This window comes from Typopeltis vanoorti, chromosome 6 (assembly GCF_054136105.1).
Source record: "Typopeltis vanoorti isolate ZY-2024b chromosome 6, IOZ_Tvanoo_1.0, whole genome shotgun sequence".
NCBI classification, from domain to species: Eukaryota; Metazoa; Arthropoda; class Arachnida; order Uropygi; family Thelyphonidae; genus Typopeltis; species Typopeltis vanoorti.
In genome coordinates, this window is record NC_143554.1 from 35,795,525 (window position 1) to 35,815,520 (window position 19,996).

Below are 19,996 nucleotides of genomic sequence, written 5' to 3' on the forward strand. Positions count from 1 at the left end.
GGGCCGTTTTTGGCATATGGGCAACATTTTACTTTCGCTATTAATGTAATCCAATTGAAAGGTCACTATATATACATACATACAGGACCGGCGGAAGCGGGCATTCAGAGCATGCGGAAGCCGCTACGAAGGTGGAGCCGCCGCACGGTTCATAAGTTCATTTTTAAGAAACAACATTTTTATCATAAAAACAAAAAAATTCTGTACGAATTTTCGTACAAAACATTTGTTGCTAGTTAACCAGTCATATGGTACGCATCTCAGTAGGCTACTGACAGTAGCGCAGTGCGGACTTATTTCGTCTCTGTGTTGTGTTGTGTAATAATTTCTTGTGGGTATAAAATAGAAATTGAATCAAAAATTTTAAAAAAAGTTATCCGGTGCACAAAATCGTAAGCGTCATGCTGCGAAAGAAGCAGCAGATATTAAGAAACAAACTGGAGCTCTTAATAAATTTGTTAAAGTATTAAAATATTCTGATGCAGATTGTAACCAACTCGATACATCAGAAATCAGAGTTGAAGAACCATGCACATCATCCAGTTTGAATGAAAGTACTATTGCAACTATTGAACAAGATAACAAGACGCATGATTTAAGTGAAAAACAGTTAGAAGATTTAGTTGTAGTTGACCTCGAAACTAACACATTGTTAGTCTCTGTAAATTTAGAAGATCCAGGTGAATGGGGAAATATTGATGGAAATTATGAGTTGTTTAATTGAAATGGGGACTGTTCAAAAGAAAAATATAATATAACCCAGAAAATACATATGGTCGTAAATTTGGCGACACGTATTATATAGAAAAATGGAAAACCGGGAGCTCGTGCCAAGAACATGACTCATTTATCCCGAAAGTTTAAATTCTGTTTTTTGCTTTTGTTGCAAACTTTTCGCACCTACTGAATCAAGTAGTCTTGTAGAAGGTTATAACGATTGGAGAAATGTAAGTACAACTTTGAATAGACGTGAGACTTGTTTAACTCACATGAAAAATTTCTTAAAATGGAAGTAACTTGATAAAAATTTAAAAAACAAAACTACTATTGATTGCCAGACTCAAAGCATGAATGAAATAGAAAAGAAACACTAGACGAGTGTTTTAGAACGCTTGATTAAAATTATAAAATTCCTTGGTAGCCAAAATTTAGCTTTTCGCGGACCATCTGATAACTTATATGAAAGGAATAATGGCCATTTTTTAAAATTAGTCGAACTGTTTGCAAAGTTTGATCCCCTTATGGAAAATCATGTTGAAAGGGCCCTACAACGAAACAATAGAGCACACTATTTGAGTAAAGACAGTCGAAAGGAAATATTGGAAACTGTAAGTAACGCAATCAGGGATGCAATTTTATTATTAACTCGAAAATCTAAATATTATTCCATAATTTTAGACTGCACACCTGATGCAAGTAAAACAAAAAATGACCATTATTATTCGCTTTGTTTCCTGTGACAATCGAATTGTCAAGATACATTAGAAATCAGAACATAAACCACGTCCTGGTTTATATGCAACAATAATGGAACCACTGGAAAAATGGAACATTCCCATTGAAGACATGCGAGGTCAAGGGTATGACAATGGGGCAAATATGAAAGGAATAAATATGGGCTCCAAAATTTGCTTTTGAACAAAAATCCTCGAGCTTTTTTTTTTACGTGCCATGTGATGATCATACTCTAAATTTAATCATTAACAATGCAGCCAAAGCGAATGCAGATACAATTAGTTTCTTTGCAATTATTCAAGAAATATACAATTTCTTTTCATTCTCTCACAAACGTTGGGCAATCCTTTTAAAGTTCGTAAAAAATTTAACATTGAAACAGTCCTCAGAGACGCGATGGGAAAGTAAAATTAATGCAATCCGCCCTCTACGATATCGGTTAGGAGAAATTTACGATGCACTCTTTGAAAATTTAAATAATGAAAGTTTTAATAAAGAAACTCAGCATAAAGCACAAACATTATGTGCTAAAATAAAGGACTACAAATTTATTTGTTCTCTTATAACTTGGCATGATATACTTAGCAGAATAAACCCTGTGAATAAAATGCTTCAAGACAAAAATATGAACATTACACTTGCTTTAGAATCTATCGAAAACTTAAAAATATTCTTGCAGGAATATCGATCAAATACAAATTTTAAGGAAGTTCTAAAAACGGCAAAAGAACTGAGTGAAGAGGTGGATGGAGAACAAGAATTTAAAACTGGTACGGAAGTTCGACGACGAAAGAAGACAACAATTTGACTACGAGCATCATGACGAAACGCCACAATATAAATTTAGAGTCAATGTGTTTTATACACTTATAGACGTTGCAATGTGTTCGTTAATAGAACGTTTTGAACAACTAAAAACGTATTATGATAATTTCAATTTCTTGTATAGATTACTACAAATTAATAACGAAGATTTACGAAAAATTTTTAACAATTTAGAGATTCTCTTTTAGGACGGCGACAATAAAAACGTAAATGCAATAGAACTATATGACGAGTTATGTGCTTTCCAGGATATTTTTCGGAAGGATAATTTAAATATTCAAAACCCTTTCGATATTCTTAATTTTATTGTGTCCAATAATTTATCTTTCCCTAACTTTTCAATTACTTTAAGAATACTATTAACCTTACCTGTTAGTGTGGCGAGCGGTGAACGTTCCTTTTTCAAGTTGAAATTGATTAAAACCTACTTAAGAACAAGTAGGTCACAAAAAAGGCTTGTTAGTTTGGCGTTAATAGCTATTGAAAATGATATATGGAATTAGACGTTAAGACTATTATTTCTAATTTTGTGAATATGAAATCAAGAATCCTAAAATTTTAATGAAAAAAATTCAAGTATAATTATGTAATTTAATTTATTTTCTGTTATTCTGTAAAGATGTTATTTTTTGAATATATTAAATGTTCTAATTATTTCTGAATTCTTTTCTTATTTTCTCATCTATCTTGAGTTTCTTTTATATATTTTCCTAAAAGAATAGTTTCATTTATAAAAATTAACAAATTTTTACAAGTTACTAATTATTTAGTAACTTGTAAAATGCAAAGATTTTTTTAAACTTTAGTTCAAATAAATTTTAACTTTAATTAAAATTCATTTTAATTAAAGTTAAAATCGCTAACAAAATTAAAATTCATTTTAATTTTGTTAGCGATTAGGGTCGGTGAGAAGGCTATAATCCCTGTATCATTATATTCAACGATTAAAGTGAAGTAGCTTTATCAAAATTTGCTTTAACTTTTGAGAATTTTTTGAACATTCGGGTTTTTAACGATTATCCTGCCTAGTCAACACCCCCGGTTCGTTACATTTAGCGAACCAACGTGTGGCTGTTCTGTCAAAATTTATTTAAGAAATTTCAAATAATTTAAATTTTTATTATCATAAAAGAACCATGCGCCCGGATCGTTACAGGGGCGCTTAGATAGAAATTGCATGCGGGCGGCAAAGACCCTAGCGCCGGCACTGTGTGTGTGTGTGTGTGTGTGTGTGTGTATATATATATATATATATATATATATAGAGAGAGAGAGAGAGAGAGAGAGAGAGAGATCCTAATAACAAATTTCATTAAACAACTAGCAACTGGTTCGATACTAATAAAAATTCACCTAGTGAAATAATAATCATAAAATATGGTCCCTCTTTTTATATCCTAGATCTCCGATTTTATCTTATTCCAACTCCATACCACTAATTATTGAAATTAATAACACGATTTTATTACAATTGTAAATATTGTGTTGTAATTATTTTGCGATTACAGCACAAGATTTAGGATCTCTAAGAGATCAATTTTTAATGAAATAATTATCTGTAAAGAGATCAAATACCAAAACCTTGATTGAATTCTAACCACCAAGTGGAGTAATTAATTAATGCGAATCGTTTGCCAAGAAATTCTCGAGTTGAAACTAAAAATGTACCCACACGGGGTACATTTTAGTTCCGCATAGATGTCAAAGTATTGTGACACTGACTATTGCCCGACCACAGATCCGGACCCTAGTCCGGCAACTTGCCAACAAGAGTCCATTCATGTTAAAGGGGAAAAAAGAAATAAGCTGATGTACGAAATAGTCACTAAAACGCAAAATCACGTGCTTTATACATAAAATTTTCTAACTGTTATACAAGCAAAATAGTTATCACTTTAAAAACTACAATGTTCATAAAAGAAATGTTAATTTTCCGACGTATAATAATAAACAACTCATCCAACAAGACGGATTGATCACCCTATTATCGGAATGGATTCTCCTTTTGACATGCGCAGAAGTGTCACGGATCTGTGGGCGTACCTAGCGGATTTCTTAGAGAATCATAACCTACGGCATTTCTATTTAAGGAGCAGATAGCTGCAGAAAAATATTAACAAATTAAAACACGGAAATAAATCGGACGATATAGTTTTATTAAAAATTCAATGTACGAAACCAAACACGCTGTTTTAAAGTATAGTTTGCCCACCGATTAGAGATCCTTCGACACTTCTGCGCATCTTAGAAAAAGGAGAATCCATTCCGATAATAGGGTAATCAGTCCGTATTGTGGGATGAGTTGTTTATTATTACACGTCGGAAAATTAACTTCTCTTTTATGATTATTGTAGTTAACTATGTTGCTTATATAACAGTTGGAAAATTTTACCTGTAAAGCACGTGATTTCGCGTGTTGGCGACCAATTCGGACGTCCTTCATTTCTATTTCCCCTTCAGCATGAATCGACTGTTCTTGGAAAGACGCGAAGCAGAGACCTACAAACGGTGGGCGAACTTTACTGTACTTATGATTGATAATCTACAGTGCATTTTAGTACTCGGTTGGATCTAGAAGTCCTACTCCAGATGGTAAACCGACCAACTGAAGTTGTCTGCTACTTTAAAATATTCATAAACATCCATGCCACGTGGGATTCTGATTCACAGCCTGTAGGTCAGCCAGGCTGCTTTAGAAAAATCGGTTGCCCTATAGGCTATGGGTTCTAAAGTAGAGTATGGTGATTTTCAAGAATAACGGCCACGAACAAAATTTCTCCTCCTTGGGTTGAAGCAGAACTTCAAAATTAATTCAAACAAATCAAGCTACACAATATTTATGAACATTTTTCTTCTTAAAAAAAAAAAAAAAAAAAAAAAGAGCCTTCCCTACTCTAAATGTGCTGCAGTGCGTCGAGGTCCATGGTTTCCCCTCTTCCCCCAGTTAGGTTAGTTCCCTGATTATTTCTTTGATCCCTTTTCGGTAAGAGTTGTATCGCACGTCTTTGGTCTATTTCATTTTGAATAAGCATTGTGAGGCTGCCTATCTCTTGAAAACAGTGCTATATCCATTACAAGTGAATTATACAAAATTGGATAAGATAATTTATTTCTGGGTTGACAATACAATGAGAAGTGCACATCTATGTTTCAGCCACCCCCCCTCCAAAAAAAAAAAAAAAGATCACGTTATTTTGATGTTCCATCTGGCTACTACAAGAAGGAAGTATAAGTATCTACCACAGTGATCTGGGGTTCGAAGCGATAGATTTCAGAGTGGAAACAATGACCGTCTCATGCTAAGAAGTTCACATCACAGCCTTTAGCAAGAAAAGTGAAATTTTACAAGGATAAGTCCTAGACCAGTTTGACGTGCGAACCATACATTATGTTAATGATACGCAACACCTCGGGACAGTCACCACAGTGTTGTATTGTTACCTATCACCATTTGCACCATACTGGGGACCACATTGGAAATACTTCAGATGCGATGGTTTATATGTATACTACAGTTTGCTCGATTATAGATTACTGTTTAGACCACTTCATGTCTGCGTATTGCAATACTGCGATTGAATCGTGTCACCATCTCGCCTCGTAATGAACTGCGTCGCATTCTTGTGAACAAAAACGAAGCAGGAAAAAAAAAAAAAAGAGCAGAAAAATTAAAGCTTTTTCCTGATTTATGTTGCTTGTGCTGGGTTTGTGTTTAATGTTTCAGTTAAAAATATGGATAAAAGAATTTATGTGACTTTCGAAAACAGTTTAACATTTGGAATAGTTTGCTGCGAACTTTTGAGGTGGCCACTGCTTCGCCATTCGGAAACATTCTGTTTGAGATAGAGGGCCAAATGTAAAATTAAGGAGTGATTTAAGAAAACAGGATGAGAGAAACATGCAAAACAAAAAAAGGTATGGAAGCGAGAACCATTTAAAGAAAGAACTAATGAAGCAGTGGAATAAAAGGGAGTAATTACAGGAACTTACAAGTAGCGTAGCTTAAAAGGGAAGTCAGTGTATCAATCAAGCCATCATCTGAAGAGTGCTGGAAATAAGAGCGCATGATGTTGCTGTGGAGTGGTGACGTTGTTTCATTTCGAAGATTAGTTTATAGATAAACTCTTCTGTAGTCACCAAATACAGGAAAAAGAAAAGATATATAGAACTCCATTTTCACGCTACTGATTTTATATTCCGATTTGTTTTCTTTCAAGGTGAGGGACTGGGAAAAACTTAAAGTACTTGAATTTTTTTTTTTTTTTTTTTTTTTTTTTTTCAGGCTTGTAGATTGAAGACAGTATTGCACTAGTCGTCGCAACTTGGTTGGAAGCCCTACACCAGACAACTTTTTAGCTAAAATGACGTTTGAACGCTTCATCTTTCGTTGCTGCGATTTTACAAGTTAACAAACATGATAGCATTAGTTATTTCAGCAGTAATTCCGACTAACCAAACTGAAATCTTTCCCACCCCCAAGAGACGAAAAGGAAAAGCAGCCAAAATAATACACTGGTATCGTTAGCCGCAGTTGCTTCGGCCGTAAATTCAAAACAACGACACTATCCTATTATTCCTTACTACATATCTCAGCCTGAATTGCAATTTGGAGGAATACAAAATCTATAAAAGGAGCGCTCTACCAGCATGAGTTTTCTATTTATACTAGTAAATTGTTTGTAAAACATTCGGTACACGCGATGCACGAGTGTTCAGTGAAATTACTGTTCTTTCGAAATAGTTTCCAAAAGGTGTCCTTCGAATGTATTATCAATAGATAAGTGCAAGTGATTCATACTACGCATGTCTACAACTTGTTTACCTTCTTCAACAAGACTACGCACAAATAGAGGAACAGGAAATTACTTTAGAACGCATATGATTTTTTTTTCCAGTCAAAAATAAACGTCCTTAGAATAAAGTTCCTCAAAATGTTTTTCACCAGCTATTCATATAGAAAGTATAAATAATCAGCCTCAGTCATGAATATATGGCATAAAATAGCTACTTAATTGAAGAGAAGATAGAGAATTAGAAAAGCCTCTTAGTAAAAGAAAAAAAAAATCACTGAGAAAATTTGAAAACATTGAGAAAATTTGATCATTGCTACTATATATAGTAGCAATGATCAAATTTTCTCAATGACAGGTGAAAACAGGTGCTTCTGAAGATAACATGATCAGTTTAATTTAAATAGCAATTTTATACTACGTAATGACGATATTAAAGAGCCATAATCTCTTTATAGCAAATAAAATGAAACAAAGTTTCGAATTTTACCAGAGTGAGAATATTGCCTTGGCTTGCACACTACTTAAAAGACACGAACTCTTCCCAGGAGCCCGTATATTCTTCTTTTATTAGATTTCTAACAAGAGTTCTACCACTAATGAAATTCTTCTCTCATTAAAAGAGATTGATAAACATCAATGCCCAAGGTGGGATTAGAACCCACAGCATCTTCGTCCAAGGGCAGACGCACTAATCACTCGGATCAACTAAACTAACGCTACAGAAGATTAATTTGATTTTTTTTTTTTCTGTGTTACTAACTTTTGACAACTTTGTGCTCCTGATATAACTATTATACTTAGATTTTGGAAAACCATTTTAGGAGAATACCACATGCATAAGTTAAGGTCAGTGCCTCGCTTGTAAGATCTGCTTATACCACTGAGTGATGTCTGACTGTCAGGGAGTAAGATGAACAGCAAAATGCTACAGGAATGCATTCTCATGCATTATTAATATTAAGAGATTCGAAAGTGACGACTCCGTTGCCTGACAGCAATACATACTTGGAGTGTGATATTTTATTTATAGTTGATGTGTTATTTCCTCAAATGGACTGAATAAACTGGTAGTACTGTGGGCAACGAAAATGGAAAGCATTTCAGTGTTATCAAATGCAGTTTTATGCTAAACACCGCAGGAAGGCAAGAAAATCAGGGCACCAAGTGACCGAATTGAAGTTCAGGAAACGAAGTGGTAAAAGTCGCACACAGTGAGATTTACTTCTGGGGAAGAACCGACGAATGGGGAATATAGAAATTATTTTATCTTTGTTCAACAATCTGATCATATTTTGAACATATTCAGTTACTGGCATCCTTCAAAATATTGCAAAATGAATCTTAGAACGAGACTGAAGAAAGGCAGCAAGGATGAGCACTGAAGCATCGCAACTCGAAGAAAGAAATAAAGAAGAGATGGGAGTTCGGAGACTTCTACAAACGATATCGATGTGACAAAAAGGATTCTGGGGACAGTAGATATTCAAATAATGGATTTGTTTTGTATTCCACTTCAAAGGATTAGCCCTAGAAAATATTTCGATAGTGCAAACAGATTTGGTCACCTGAATTACTGGAAGATGGGTCACGATCTTTTGATAAAATAATTATTACTTATGAATATACTATAATAAACCGCTACGAGTTTGTTCTCGGAGGTTAATCTCGTGTATTCAGGCGAATCATTTTGCGCATGTTTTCATATTATACAAGAAATGCCAATCAATATGACTTTAATACTTGCCTAAAGGAAATCTAAATATCATGTTTTATGTGATATATTTTACTTTGCCCACATTTACTATTAACATATTCATGAAGTACAGTAATGTTTATTTACAGAAATTGCTGCATAACAATGTACGAGTAATTTCATGTTAATATATAATTAAAGAGTTAATACCTAATTACCCGAATTTTATTACCCAATTAAGCTTTTAATAATAAAAAGAAAATTCGGGTACCACATCTTACTGAAAACGGCTCTATACTAATTTCTAAAAATTAGTAACAATATTGTACGTGAAATCAGAAGAAAAAACATCAATTGTATAATTATAATGGATCCCCATGAAACATTTACTTTATTATTTGATATCATGAACGGCGGCCATATTTGAATATGCTCCAAATCATTCGTTATTTGGAAAATACCGAAAATCCGCTTGCTACACAGAATCACACCTTCCTCCTAATTTTCCTGCTTAACTATTCTGCAGTTCACTACTTGGAAGGGCTAATTTATTTAAGGCAATTTCTGTTATGGATTATCTGCGGAATAAAATATATTAGACAAATTTTATTTTCTTAAGGTCGATCCAAATAACCAAATGGCACTTTGAAACAAATTCGTAATGTATTTTTGAAATGCTCCGAATCAAAAGCAACGTTTAGGCAATTCGAGAAAAATATAAACCTTTCGTACCTTATAACCATACGGAAGTGTGTGCATTTTATGTTTAGTTACACACCACACATACACACACTAAGATGGAATTTGGGCCTTCTTGTATTCTAATTACACTTTCCATCCTTCTAGGCATACCCTTCAGTCTGTGATAATTAGTTATTTGGACCATTCTTCTTCCAACATAACCAATCTTCACGTACCACTGTTAAACGTATAGACCTGACTCGACTAGACGTTCCAGTTTGTTCAAAAACTATTTATTGTTATGAACTCTAGGTAGGCCAGTCAAGTCTCTCTACATTATTTTCTACAAACCATGTTGCAATAGCACTTTCTGTGTGACCTGACTGTTGCACTGAAATAGATCTGTTGATACAATTGTCAGAACAGGAAGCACTGCATTATCCAGAAGTTTCGTAATGTCTATGGATACTGATCTTTCCAGATATTCAAAGGCCGAAATCCATACCAAGAGAAACGGACCATTACAACATCGTCTCCGTGCACAATTGGAATTATAAAGCGGACTTGAAATTGAATATATTTTTTGAAATAAAAAGATATGAAGATCCACGGAAGAGAAAGAACGAGCAAATATGGATTTCTTTTGTTTTACATAGCCAAATGATCTGCACAGCCATAAGAACGAGAAAGAATTTGTATAAAGGGATGAGTTAGACTGTTCAAAATTAACTAAGACTACGAGGCTAGTGTATTATGTCTGCTAATTATGAGTCTTGGCATGACTGTTTTGCGGAGCGAAAAACCTCGAGTTTTCTGGAGAGAAAACTCTGCCACCTCCACCGTATGAGGATGGCTAACTTGCCTGTATAGAAGGAAAATAACGTGCATCACTAGTTGTTTTTCAATTTCAACAAAGAGATTGAAACTTATGTGAATTTCTAAAGCAAAACACCGTTTTTCCCCTCCAAAATCCTTTTAGTAGAACCCAAGGCGGCAAAAGGCAGAATAGATGGATGACATTTACAGATAGCTGTTGCCTTTGCAGGTATTGTATAAAGAATGTCACACATTTTGCTAATCTGGCAGCAAAAAAAAAAACACCAGAAATATGAAGAAAGCAGTCGAAAACAAAATTTGAATTTCCAGAAAAGAATCACAGATATCTAATGCACAGTGATGTAAACTAACAAGAGAGCGATAGTCAAGGTGATCACTGAATTTCGGTTTGTTCCATTAATTATATCATTCAGAGTTTTTTCTATTCCTGTCAAAAATCCTATCTATTATATAGTATCTATAGCATATAATATTAGGCACAATTCAAATATAGGAAGTCAAAATCCATTTCTATCCAACGAACACCACGGGGAGAGTTAGAAATATACCTGTTAGTGATCCTTTTTCTAAAATGGGTCAACTGTAAATAGCGATCAGAGGTCGGGATGAAGAGGAGAGATGGTAATCTGAAGACCAATAGAGAAATCGTCTGGCGCCGATTTTTATAATATAAAAAAAGCACCAGCACAAAGTATAAATTTCATGTAAGACCAGAGAAGTAATAATATGGCGTCTTTTTACGCATAGATTGTCTATTGTTTATCATCCGAGATTAAAACTTGGCGAGGTACATACATATATATATATGCAAATATTGGTCCTGCAAAACAAATATCAAAATCAGCTAACGTCTTTTTTTTTTATTATTATTATTCCCGTATAGGAAGTAGGCGAGGCCGTTTTAACCCCATCTAACTTTTGGAGACTGAGTGGGCAGTTTAATCTCCATTGGTACCCAATTAGAGATAGCTAGCCCAAGGCTATCACTAATTAAGTGGTATGCAGTGAAGAGAGACGGCTGAACAAGTGCCGTCATCTCGTGGTTCCTAACCCTAACACAATATATTTAATGTCTGAAAATAGTGTGGGTTCTACGGTCGATTTTCTTGAGTTTCTGGGAGAAAAAACCCGCTTGCTCGTGCCAGAGATCGACTACTCAGGAACAGGTCGAAAAAAAAAAAGCTTAGAAAAATTTCCTCTAGTCGCCGACTAGATTCGAAACCAATAAGTCTCACTTCGTGCGCTCAAGCGCCGCAGTGTGGAAACACCGCATCCGCTGAGCTACACAGACTCTCCAAATATTTAACAATTAAATTTCTTATTAGCAAAACTAAGACATACGCAGATCGTTGAATGTATTAACAAATGATGTTTAAATATGTACAACAATTTTAGTTGACACTTTCTGGAACCATATGAATAATGCTGTAAATTCTTTTAAGTCTAATTATGCATTTATTTTCAGACTCAGCGATGACGTCATTTATTTATAACACCTCGATCGTCATGTTGTTGGTACCACTGATCCCTCTGGTAGCAACCATTGGATCTAACATGAACTGGCCTCAACGTCGAATGACCAACTATTCAGGGGATATCATGCTAGGAGCACTATTTCCTATTCACGAAAGAAATGCAAAATATGAATGCGGTAGGCTACAGGTGAGTGTCAGTGATATCACGAGGATTTTTTCTTTTAAGTAATCGGAGGCGCAGTTGACCTGTACGGCAAAGTTTATATAATAATTTATTAGTTCGTAATAAATTTAATTTTCGATCATCATCATCAGATATAGATATTAATCTATTATTGGAAAGTCACCTCCATTCAAAAGCAATTAAAAGATTGAGTAAAGTTGAAAACAAAGTAGCACGGAGTATGATGGCTACGTACAGCTCAGAAGTAGCGGTTCCTTCACACACAGAGTTGAGACGGTCGGACCAATAACAGAAAGCAACAGTTTTACTGATAGGAGATAACATGCAGCCCCTTTCCTATTATAATATATTTTACACAGTTTCCACTAGTTGAAATGTTATTTCAGCTCAATGGATCTTCCTCAGGAGATATGCTACGGTATTGGCGTGCCCAAGCTGTTTTCACCATATCTCCTACTGAGAGGATTTATTACTACCTTTCCGTTTGTTCCATCTTCACATTCAACAATCACTCGTCTACATTGCTGACACACAGTCAGCAATGTAGACGAGTGATTGTTGAATGTGAAGATGAGCCTGTGTGCGCGCGGAGTTATAAAAGTTCAAGAAAAGCAAATTTTAGCGGCCCATAATTTCTCTACAATTGTACTCATCATGCTACATTTTCTAAATAATGCAGCAAACGTGTTTCAGCAAAAGGAAGCATCTACTTATGAGTAGCAATTAAAACTAATTTCAGTACCTAAATGAAGTCATGGAATATGTGTCACTCTTTCATAGAATTCGACCAAGAAAATTTCCTCCTTTAATATTTATCTCGGATTAAAACTGAGAATACGATACAACATCGTAGTCGTTTATTAATTTATATTTGCTATTCTTTAAGCCAGCAGTCAACAGCTGTCAGTCTGCATTGAATAAAATGTGCGGCATAATAGCAGATAAACCACGCAACCGCGACAAGCTATTGTCGTAAAGCTAATGATTCAGAACATCCTCTTCGTAGGAATGGAGCTTTGCGGTTTACCGTATTTATTTGAATTTCTAGAACCACGTTATGCGTACGAAGACAAGCGAATGCAAGTAAAGCGGAAAATTCATACCAACTAATTAAAAAGAACCGAAATTAATGAATTCCTTTAATGAGAGGAAGCATTCACATCAAATCCTTCGGAAATGAGAAAACCTGCACTGTTTACTCCGTCCATTAATCCTTCAAGAAAAGGCACTTTCATTCGTACCGAATGCGAGGAATAAGAAGTTTTCTATTGAGATCTCTCACAGATAAAAAGGATTCTGTGGAATTACTCGTTTGTGCTTACTGACAAAGAACACGAGAAAAACTTAATACGGATCTTTTCTAAACTAAAACGCGAATCTTTTCTCACATGTTCATTCTTATCATGTTGTCTGTTATACTACGAGAAGAAATCGGAAGGAAGGTTACATGCACAACCGAAGGGTTTAAAGTACAATGGCACGTGAGGCAGATTATTTTCTTAAAACGCGTAATTCAAGATTGCTGGATCATGAATGTATAATAGTGGCTTTCAGCGTTTAAAGTAAAAAAAAATCAGTAGAATTATTCAAAGATATACGAAAATGAATTTAAGATGTCCGTCACTAACTTTCCAAAGGGAACAAAGTGGAATCTGACGAGTAAGTTCGTCAGTTGAGGAGAATGGTTCTGATTTGAAATCGGTCTGTCACAGGATTTCGAATCTACACTTTAATGAAACTTCGCACGTTAGTTAAAGTATCATTAACCAAATCTAAAAAACTCTGCAAGAGGGTAGAAAAACTCTAAGATGAAATTTAATGAAGTTAATGTTGGCTAAAAATTACATTGCCTCCTACACATTTCGAAAATGAAGCGATTTATTAACCAACGGTTTGTCGAAGCTATTAAACAATTGAGTAGAGCAGGGGTCTTCAACCTTTCAGACAGTGCGGGCCGCATTAAAAATTTCAACGAAGCCCGCGGGCCACTAAGCTATACTGCGGTATTTAGAATTGTAAGATGCTTTCCAGATTCACAAGGAAGGCTGTGCATTTGATACATTACATAAAATCCTATAAAAATAAACAAACTCAGCTTTAAGATCCTAGGTAGGAGTCTGGTTTATGACAAGTAAATACAATCAATACTTGAAAAAACATAATTTAATGAGGGAAACAATCAATTTTTACAGTGTCAATGGGCAACTTGGCAATGCTTCCCTTGACCAGCTTGTCGATGTTGGCATCAATATCGGAAGTCGCTATGCGCAGACTATTCTCCAGATGCTGGTCTGTAATCTGAGTTCTTGTCTTGGATTTCACATGCTTCATTCTGGAGAAGAACTGCTCCACAAGTATGTGCTTCCTAACAAAGTGCACATCTTCAAAGCATGCCCGCGAGGATTAGGGAATGCGTCCTCAGGAAATGTAGTCTTTGTAAAATGTAAGCAAGGGCACATGGAATAATTTTTCTCAGGCAGCTCCATTTGTACTGAGCCTGGTATTTCGGCAGAATTGACACTGAATGGCATAAATCTAAGGAAGACTGTTGGTTACGAAAATCACTAAAATCTCTCTTCTAACTCACTTCGCAACACTGCTAATTTTGTAGCGTATTCATCAAGAGACAAACAGTTGGATTCAGCTAGAAGCTGAAAATGAGTTAAGTCTTTTTTTGCGAGTTGTGCCTCACAAAGTTTGAACTTGGGTACAAAAGGTTTGATGTGATCAAACAGTGTGCACCAGTTGATCTTTGCATTCTAGCCGCGCATTTAACTGATTCATATGCAACGAGATGTCGGTCACAAAAGGCAAAGTCTGTCATCCACTTCGGATCGTTGAATTCCGCGGCTTCCCCTTGGTTTGCATCTACTGCTGTATTTCACTCCTTAAGTCAAAGACTCTTAAGAACTTCCCTCTGCTCAACCAATGCGCATCACTATAATAAATTGCATCGCCGTGATCCGCTTCCCACTCTTGGGTCAAAAACTCTTGGAATTGACGATGATTCAATCCTCTTGCCCTAGTAATGTTGACGACAGTCACAATAACTTTCATGACATTCTCAATTCCAACAGTTTTCGCGCACAAATTCTCCTAGTGGATTTTAATAATAGTGGTAATGGACAAAATCTTTTCCTTCTAGTTCCGATTCTTTCCGTAGTAGCGCAATAAACCCTTCGTTCTTTCCCACCATAGCAGGAGCACCATCTGTTATCATACCCTCGAGGTTGGTTAAGCTGAGGTCCAACCGCTGGAGTGTTTTCTTGGCGGCTTCAAGAATACAGTGCCTTTCGTCGTTCCTTTCATAGGTACGAGTGCTAGCAGTTCTACTGTCACAGTGAATTGTTGATCAATGCCACGGACAAAGATAGCCACTTATGCTGTATCCTTCACAAGTGTGCTCTCATCTAAAAGTGAATATGACGTAAATTCGGCTACCGTTTTTTTAAAGTTCCTTCAATTTCATTGGCAATTTCTTCGACACATCGTGATACAGTTACTTCAGACAAATTCGGTTTTTTAAACACTTCCTTATTATTTGGGCACAGCACTTGGGCGATGAGACACTCTTTCATAAACTCGTCGTCCAAGAAGGCTTTTGATTTTTTAGCACTTTTTTTCACCTATTACATAACTTACTTTGACGCACGCTTCGCTCTCTTCCCTCTGCCTTTTAAAACGTACCCTGCTGGCATTTTAAATCAATTTGGAGACAGTTCACCTTGTCCACACGAAGCTGCCCTTGAAGGTGATCGAAACTGGACGCATGCTTGGTCGCATAGTGTCGATTTATATTATATTCTTTTGATACTGACAGACTCTTGACAAATTAAACACACTGGCTTATCGTATCGGCACAATAAAAGTACAAATTGGTCCACTTTTCATTAAAAACCGACGATAATCACTTGATTTACGCTTTTTCTCGCAGACGCCATAATGCTGGAAGGTGAACACAAAAAAATGATCCAAAATGGCCGTATAACGTTTATTATTCACTGAATATGTTTCACACTAATGAAAAAAAGTCTGGCAACAAATCTACAATAGGTTATAAAACTACAATATGGCTGACACGACGAACTGCGTGCGCTTATACCCGAATATCACACTGTTCACGACTGACTGTGGATGAGATCTTTTGTTTATATGAAAATAACTTAGTATCGAGAACCTTCGAGATGCTGTAAGGCACTAGACAGCGCACTCGAAAGAACTACTGCTTCAGCCAGCTACATGCAACGTTAGTACTAGTACTTAAGTACCCGCTTGGCGCTGGTAGATGGATGAAGCAGCATGTCTATTTAATATTTATTTTTATTGGATTTTATGTAAAGTATCAAATGGACAGCGTTCCTTGTGAATCTGGAAAACGTCTTACAATTCTAAATACCGCAGTATAGCTTAGTGGCCCGGGGCTTCATTGAAATTATTTTTTTATTTAATCGCGTTTTAATGTTAAGTAGTTATTTTTCAAAATGGCCGGCGGACCACGCGTTGAAGACCTCTGGACTACAGAGAAATTGAGTTAAATACATTGCATTTCTCTCTCTCTGTAATGAATTCCATTTTATGTAAACGTTCTGCCCATCGGTTCATCCAAACAGATAAATAAAAAAAAAAGGCAGTAACTGCTACATTTCTACACCACTTAAAAAAGTTATTTCGTCTGAACAAATCATCCTATTTCCCAGTAATTTGTTATGAGTCATAAGCTTAACATGACTTGCTTTATATATATATATATATATATATATATATATATAAAATCAACCCTATATACAGTATATAAAATGATAAGCCTTTTTCACGTTTTTTGAAACTCAGGGGCTACCCTGAGTGTCGAGTCTTCAAAATTCGGGTCATCAGAATTCAAGGAGAACCGGCCTACCAGTCCGGAACACGGGGGGGGGGTATATATATATATATATATATATATATATATATATATATATATATATAACGCGAATTATTTGGATATCATCTGTATTACTGCTAATTATTCTTAATTATACTTCATTAACATGCAATGAAATTGGTGCTTGGGCAATTAACTAAAAGAAATGGAAATGCAATGTGTGGTCAATCAAATAAAAATCGCTCACTATACAGCATGTTGGTTATCATTTTCAAACATCACAGTAGAAGGTTTAAAGAAGTCATACTGCGATGAACCTGGCTGGCACAGGTTATTCTTCCTTTCTTACCGTGCTTCTTATACTGTAGTTTAAGAAATTGATAAATTACTGATTCTAGTAACATGTAATGCGAGAAAGACTAAAATGCACGTGTGTAGGGTGGCTGGAATTTGATGCGCAAGATATGAGGGCGGAAAATAACGTTACGTAAAAAGCAAATGATTGATATATAAATCGAGTAACAACAGAAAAGGAACTAATGAAGAAATAAGCATACAAATTTTGTCCAATCCAATGATAATGCTACACCATCTTTGTTTTTCAAACGAAACATCCAGTGGTCCCGATGTAAATTCTTATAGCTTGGAGTGATCTTGTTTATAATTTTACGACGGATCCGAACATTTGGCATTAATTTCAATAAAGATTTGCAATTATGCCACTTTATATGCAAAATCTTGTAAGACTGAAACGGATTATATAGATATAATTGCTGATGTCGAATCAAGTATCCACAGTTTTAATAACCAAGCAGCGACTTCTTAGTTCAGCATATATATTCATCAAGCAATTATGCAAAACATCGTTCATAAATCAATGCATCGACTAGGATGAATTATGATATAAACAAAGATTTTTCTAATTTGTATGAAAATTGGTATGAAAATTATTCGAAATTATCATTCTGCACCAGTATCCTTTAGAAGTGCTAATCACCATCTGAACAAAACTGAACCTCAAGTCGTTTTTAGCATAGGCACTGTAGATGGATTATTAGCATTTGTAATAATAAATATATAACTTACTTATACAGAAATGCCTGCATGGCCTTACAAGGTCTGTGAAAGAAACTAGTCACTTATTAGAGGAATTCAGCTCTACAATTAACCAATCATTGGCGAAGGTAAGTTCAGTGTTTTTTCCATGAAGAAACTTTGTAGTATTTTTAATCCCTTAACCAAATGGATCATGTACAAGAGCAGACACAAATAAATGCCATTTAAGGTTATTAAACATCGCTTCCTGTAGTACTGCAGAAAATGCATTTAACCTCGAGAATGGTGAGAGGCGAACACTGCCTGCTTACCTCTTTCCAGAACTTTAGGTACGACTTAAAAACAATCAAAATAGTAACACCTACTCTGTGGGATATGAAAAAGGACTCTAAATTTATTTCATGCTGTAACGTTTAGTTTCATTACCAGAAAGTGTTCGTTCGACTAACTAAAACAGAAATCAATAGAATCCCTAAATACCAAAATTTATTAAAATCCCTCCTGTCCGAAAGGAGTTATTGTCAAGTATTGCCATTAAATTTATCGGATTTACACTAAAACTAAGATATCTAGACAGTTATTGTGTAAGGATCTCCAAAATTAAACGTTTATTAGGAAAATTGATTCAGCCAGAATGCTGTAGCGATTACAGTGGTCAGCGTATTGTCAATTAATGAGTTTTTTTTGACCAATTTGTCTGTTTTTAGATGAAACACAAGAGCTTCAGGACTTCAGTCAAAGCGAATTAATAATATGCGTAGAACAGCCCAGACATTTAGGATCCAAAAGGTGTATCATTTTGAAATGTAACTGAAAGCACTCTCTTAAACCAGCGGTTCAACTTGAGCAGGGACGAAGGCCTTCGTCGTGATATGAAGTGTTTTACCGGATTCTAAAGCCTATTTAATTCCACGTGAAAGAAAGTGGCGGAATTCATGTTATTTTATAAATTCATTTATCACACTGAACAAATTACTCTCCAACTAATAACAGATTGATTTGAAAGAATTACTATGGATTTTCCCCACACATAATTCTATTTAATCAAAGAATAAGAATGCCATTATAGAAAATATAAAAATTAAATTTCATACAATTGTGGATATAACTCGCTGGTACTAATTTAAGAACCTTTCATTTAGCAGATAACTGGTTCCACTAGCGAGATTCTATACTAGTCAGAACACTTTAGATACGATTTTGCATTATATCATATTGAGTAGATGGTGAGAACGCCAAAATATTCTTTATCACAACAAAGAAGGGGTGAGATGACTTCAAATTCGACTACAGATAGACAAATGCAATCTTTTTTCAGGTTTCCAAAAGATGTTTAACAGTCACTTTTATTGAAAAAAAGCCAGCCTATTGATGGCCAGGGTTGGCCAACACCTCCCCCCCCCCCACCTGGCGCTTCATCGAAATTAGTTACATGTAACAGATTAATAATCCTTTTTCCAAATATAAAATCACCAAGACGAGCAACTTGACAAGTTTTGCCAAATTTATACGGTCAGTTTTCTGATAGCAAATCTAAAAACAAAGGTTGAACTCTCTCTTACACACAAACACATAAAGTGATCGATGTTCAGGAACGATTTTCTGAAAGACAACAAAATTCTTCATTGACAAAAACTTATTTGTCGACTCAAAAACTTCTGTGTGAAGACATAAAATATTAGGTTTGCAAAGAGTAACGACGTTATAAAGAAAATTCTTTAATTACAGCTATGTGATTGTGCAAATATCTAAAATCGATCCCTGTTAAGAGAGAACACATCAATAACACAACAGTACTGCATATCAATATTGCTTTTAAAAGACAAATCCTTTTTATTCATAAGAGAAACAAAGTATAAAACAAATATAAAACTTACCTACTACGAAGAATTTGTTGATAATAAAAACTCTATACAGTAAAAGAATATAAGGTTGGGTTAAGTGGGATGAAAAATGGCTTAGACATTGATAAGTTACTATTGAACACCAAATAAAATCAACAAATTAGTTAACTAGAAATAGAAAAAAAAGAGAACATTATTACTGGAAGGGTGACTGGTAAGCTAATAACCCATTATTAGGTTACCAGTGTTAAGGGATACTTGAAAATTTGTGAAGTCATAGCTAAGTAATGGT

General features: G+C 35.1%; 1 protein-coding gene across 5 annotated transcripts in view; it reads left to right on the forward strand.

Moving 5' to 3' along the window:
• Positions 1-19,996, forward strand: part of LOC150105382 (metabotropic glutamate receptor 3-like) — a 144,796-nt gene that overhangs the window by 48,875 nt on the left and 75,925 nt on the right. For all 5 annotated transcript variants that reach the window (XM_090394119.1, XM_090394120.1, XM_090394118.1 and 2 more), the window contains exon 2: positions 11,750-11,946. In XM_090394119.1, the coding sequence (XP_090250245.1) occupies positions 11,758-11,946 (189 nt within the window). In that variant the 5' untranslated portion in view covers positions 11,750-11,757. The remainder of the gene's footprint in view (positions 1-11,749; positions 11,947-19,996) is intronic.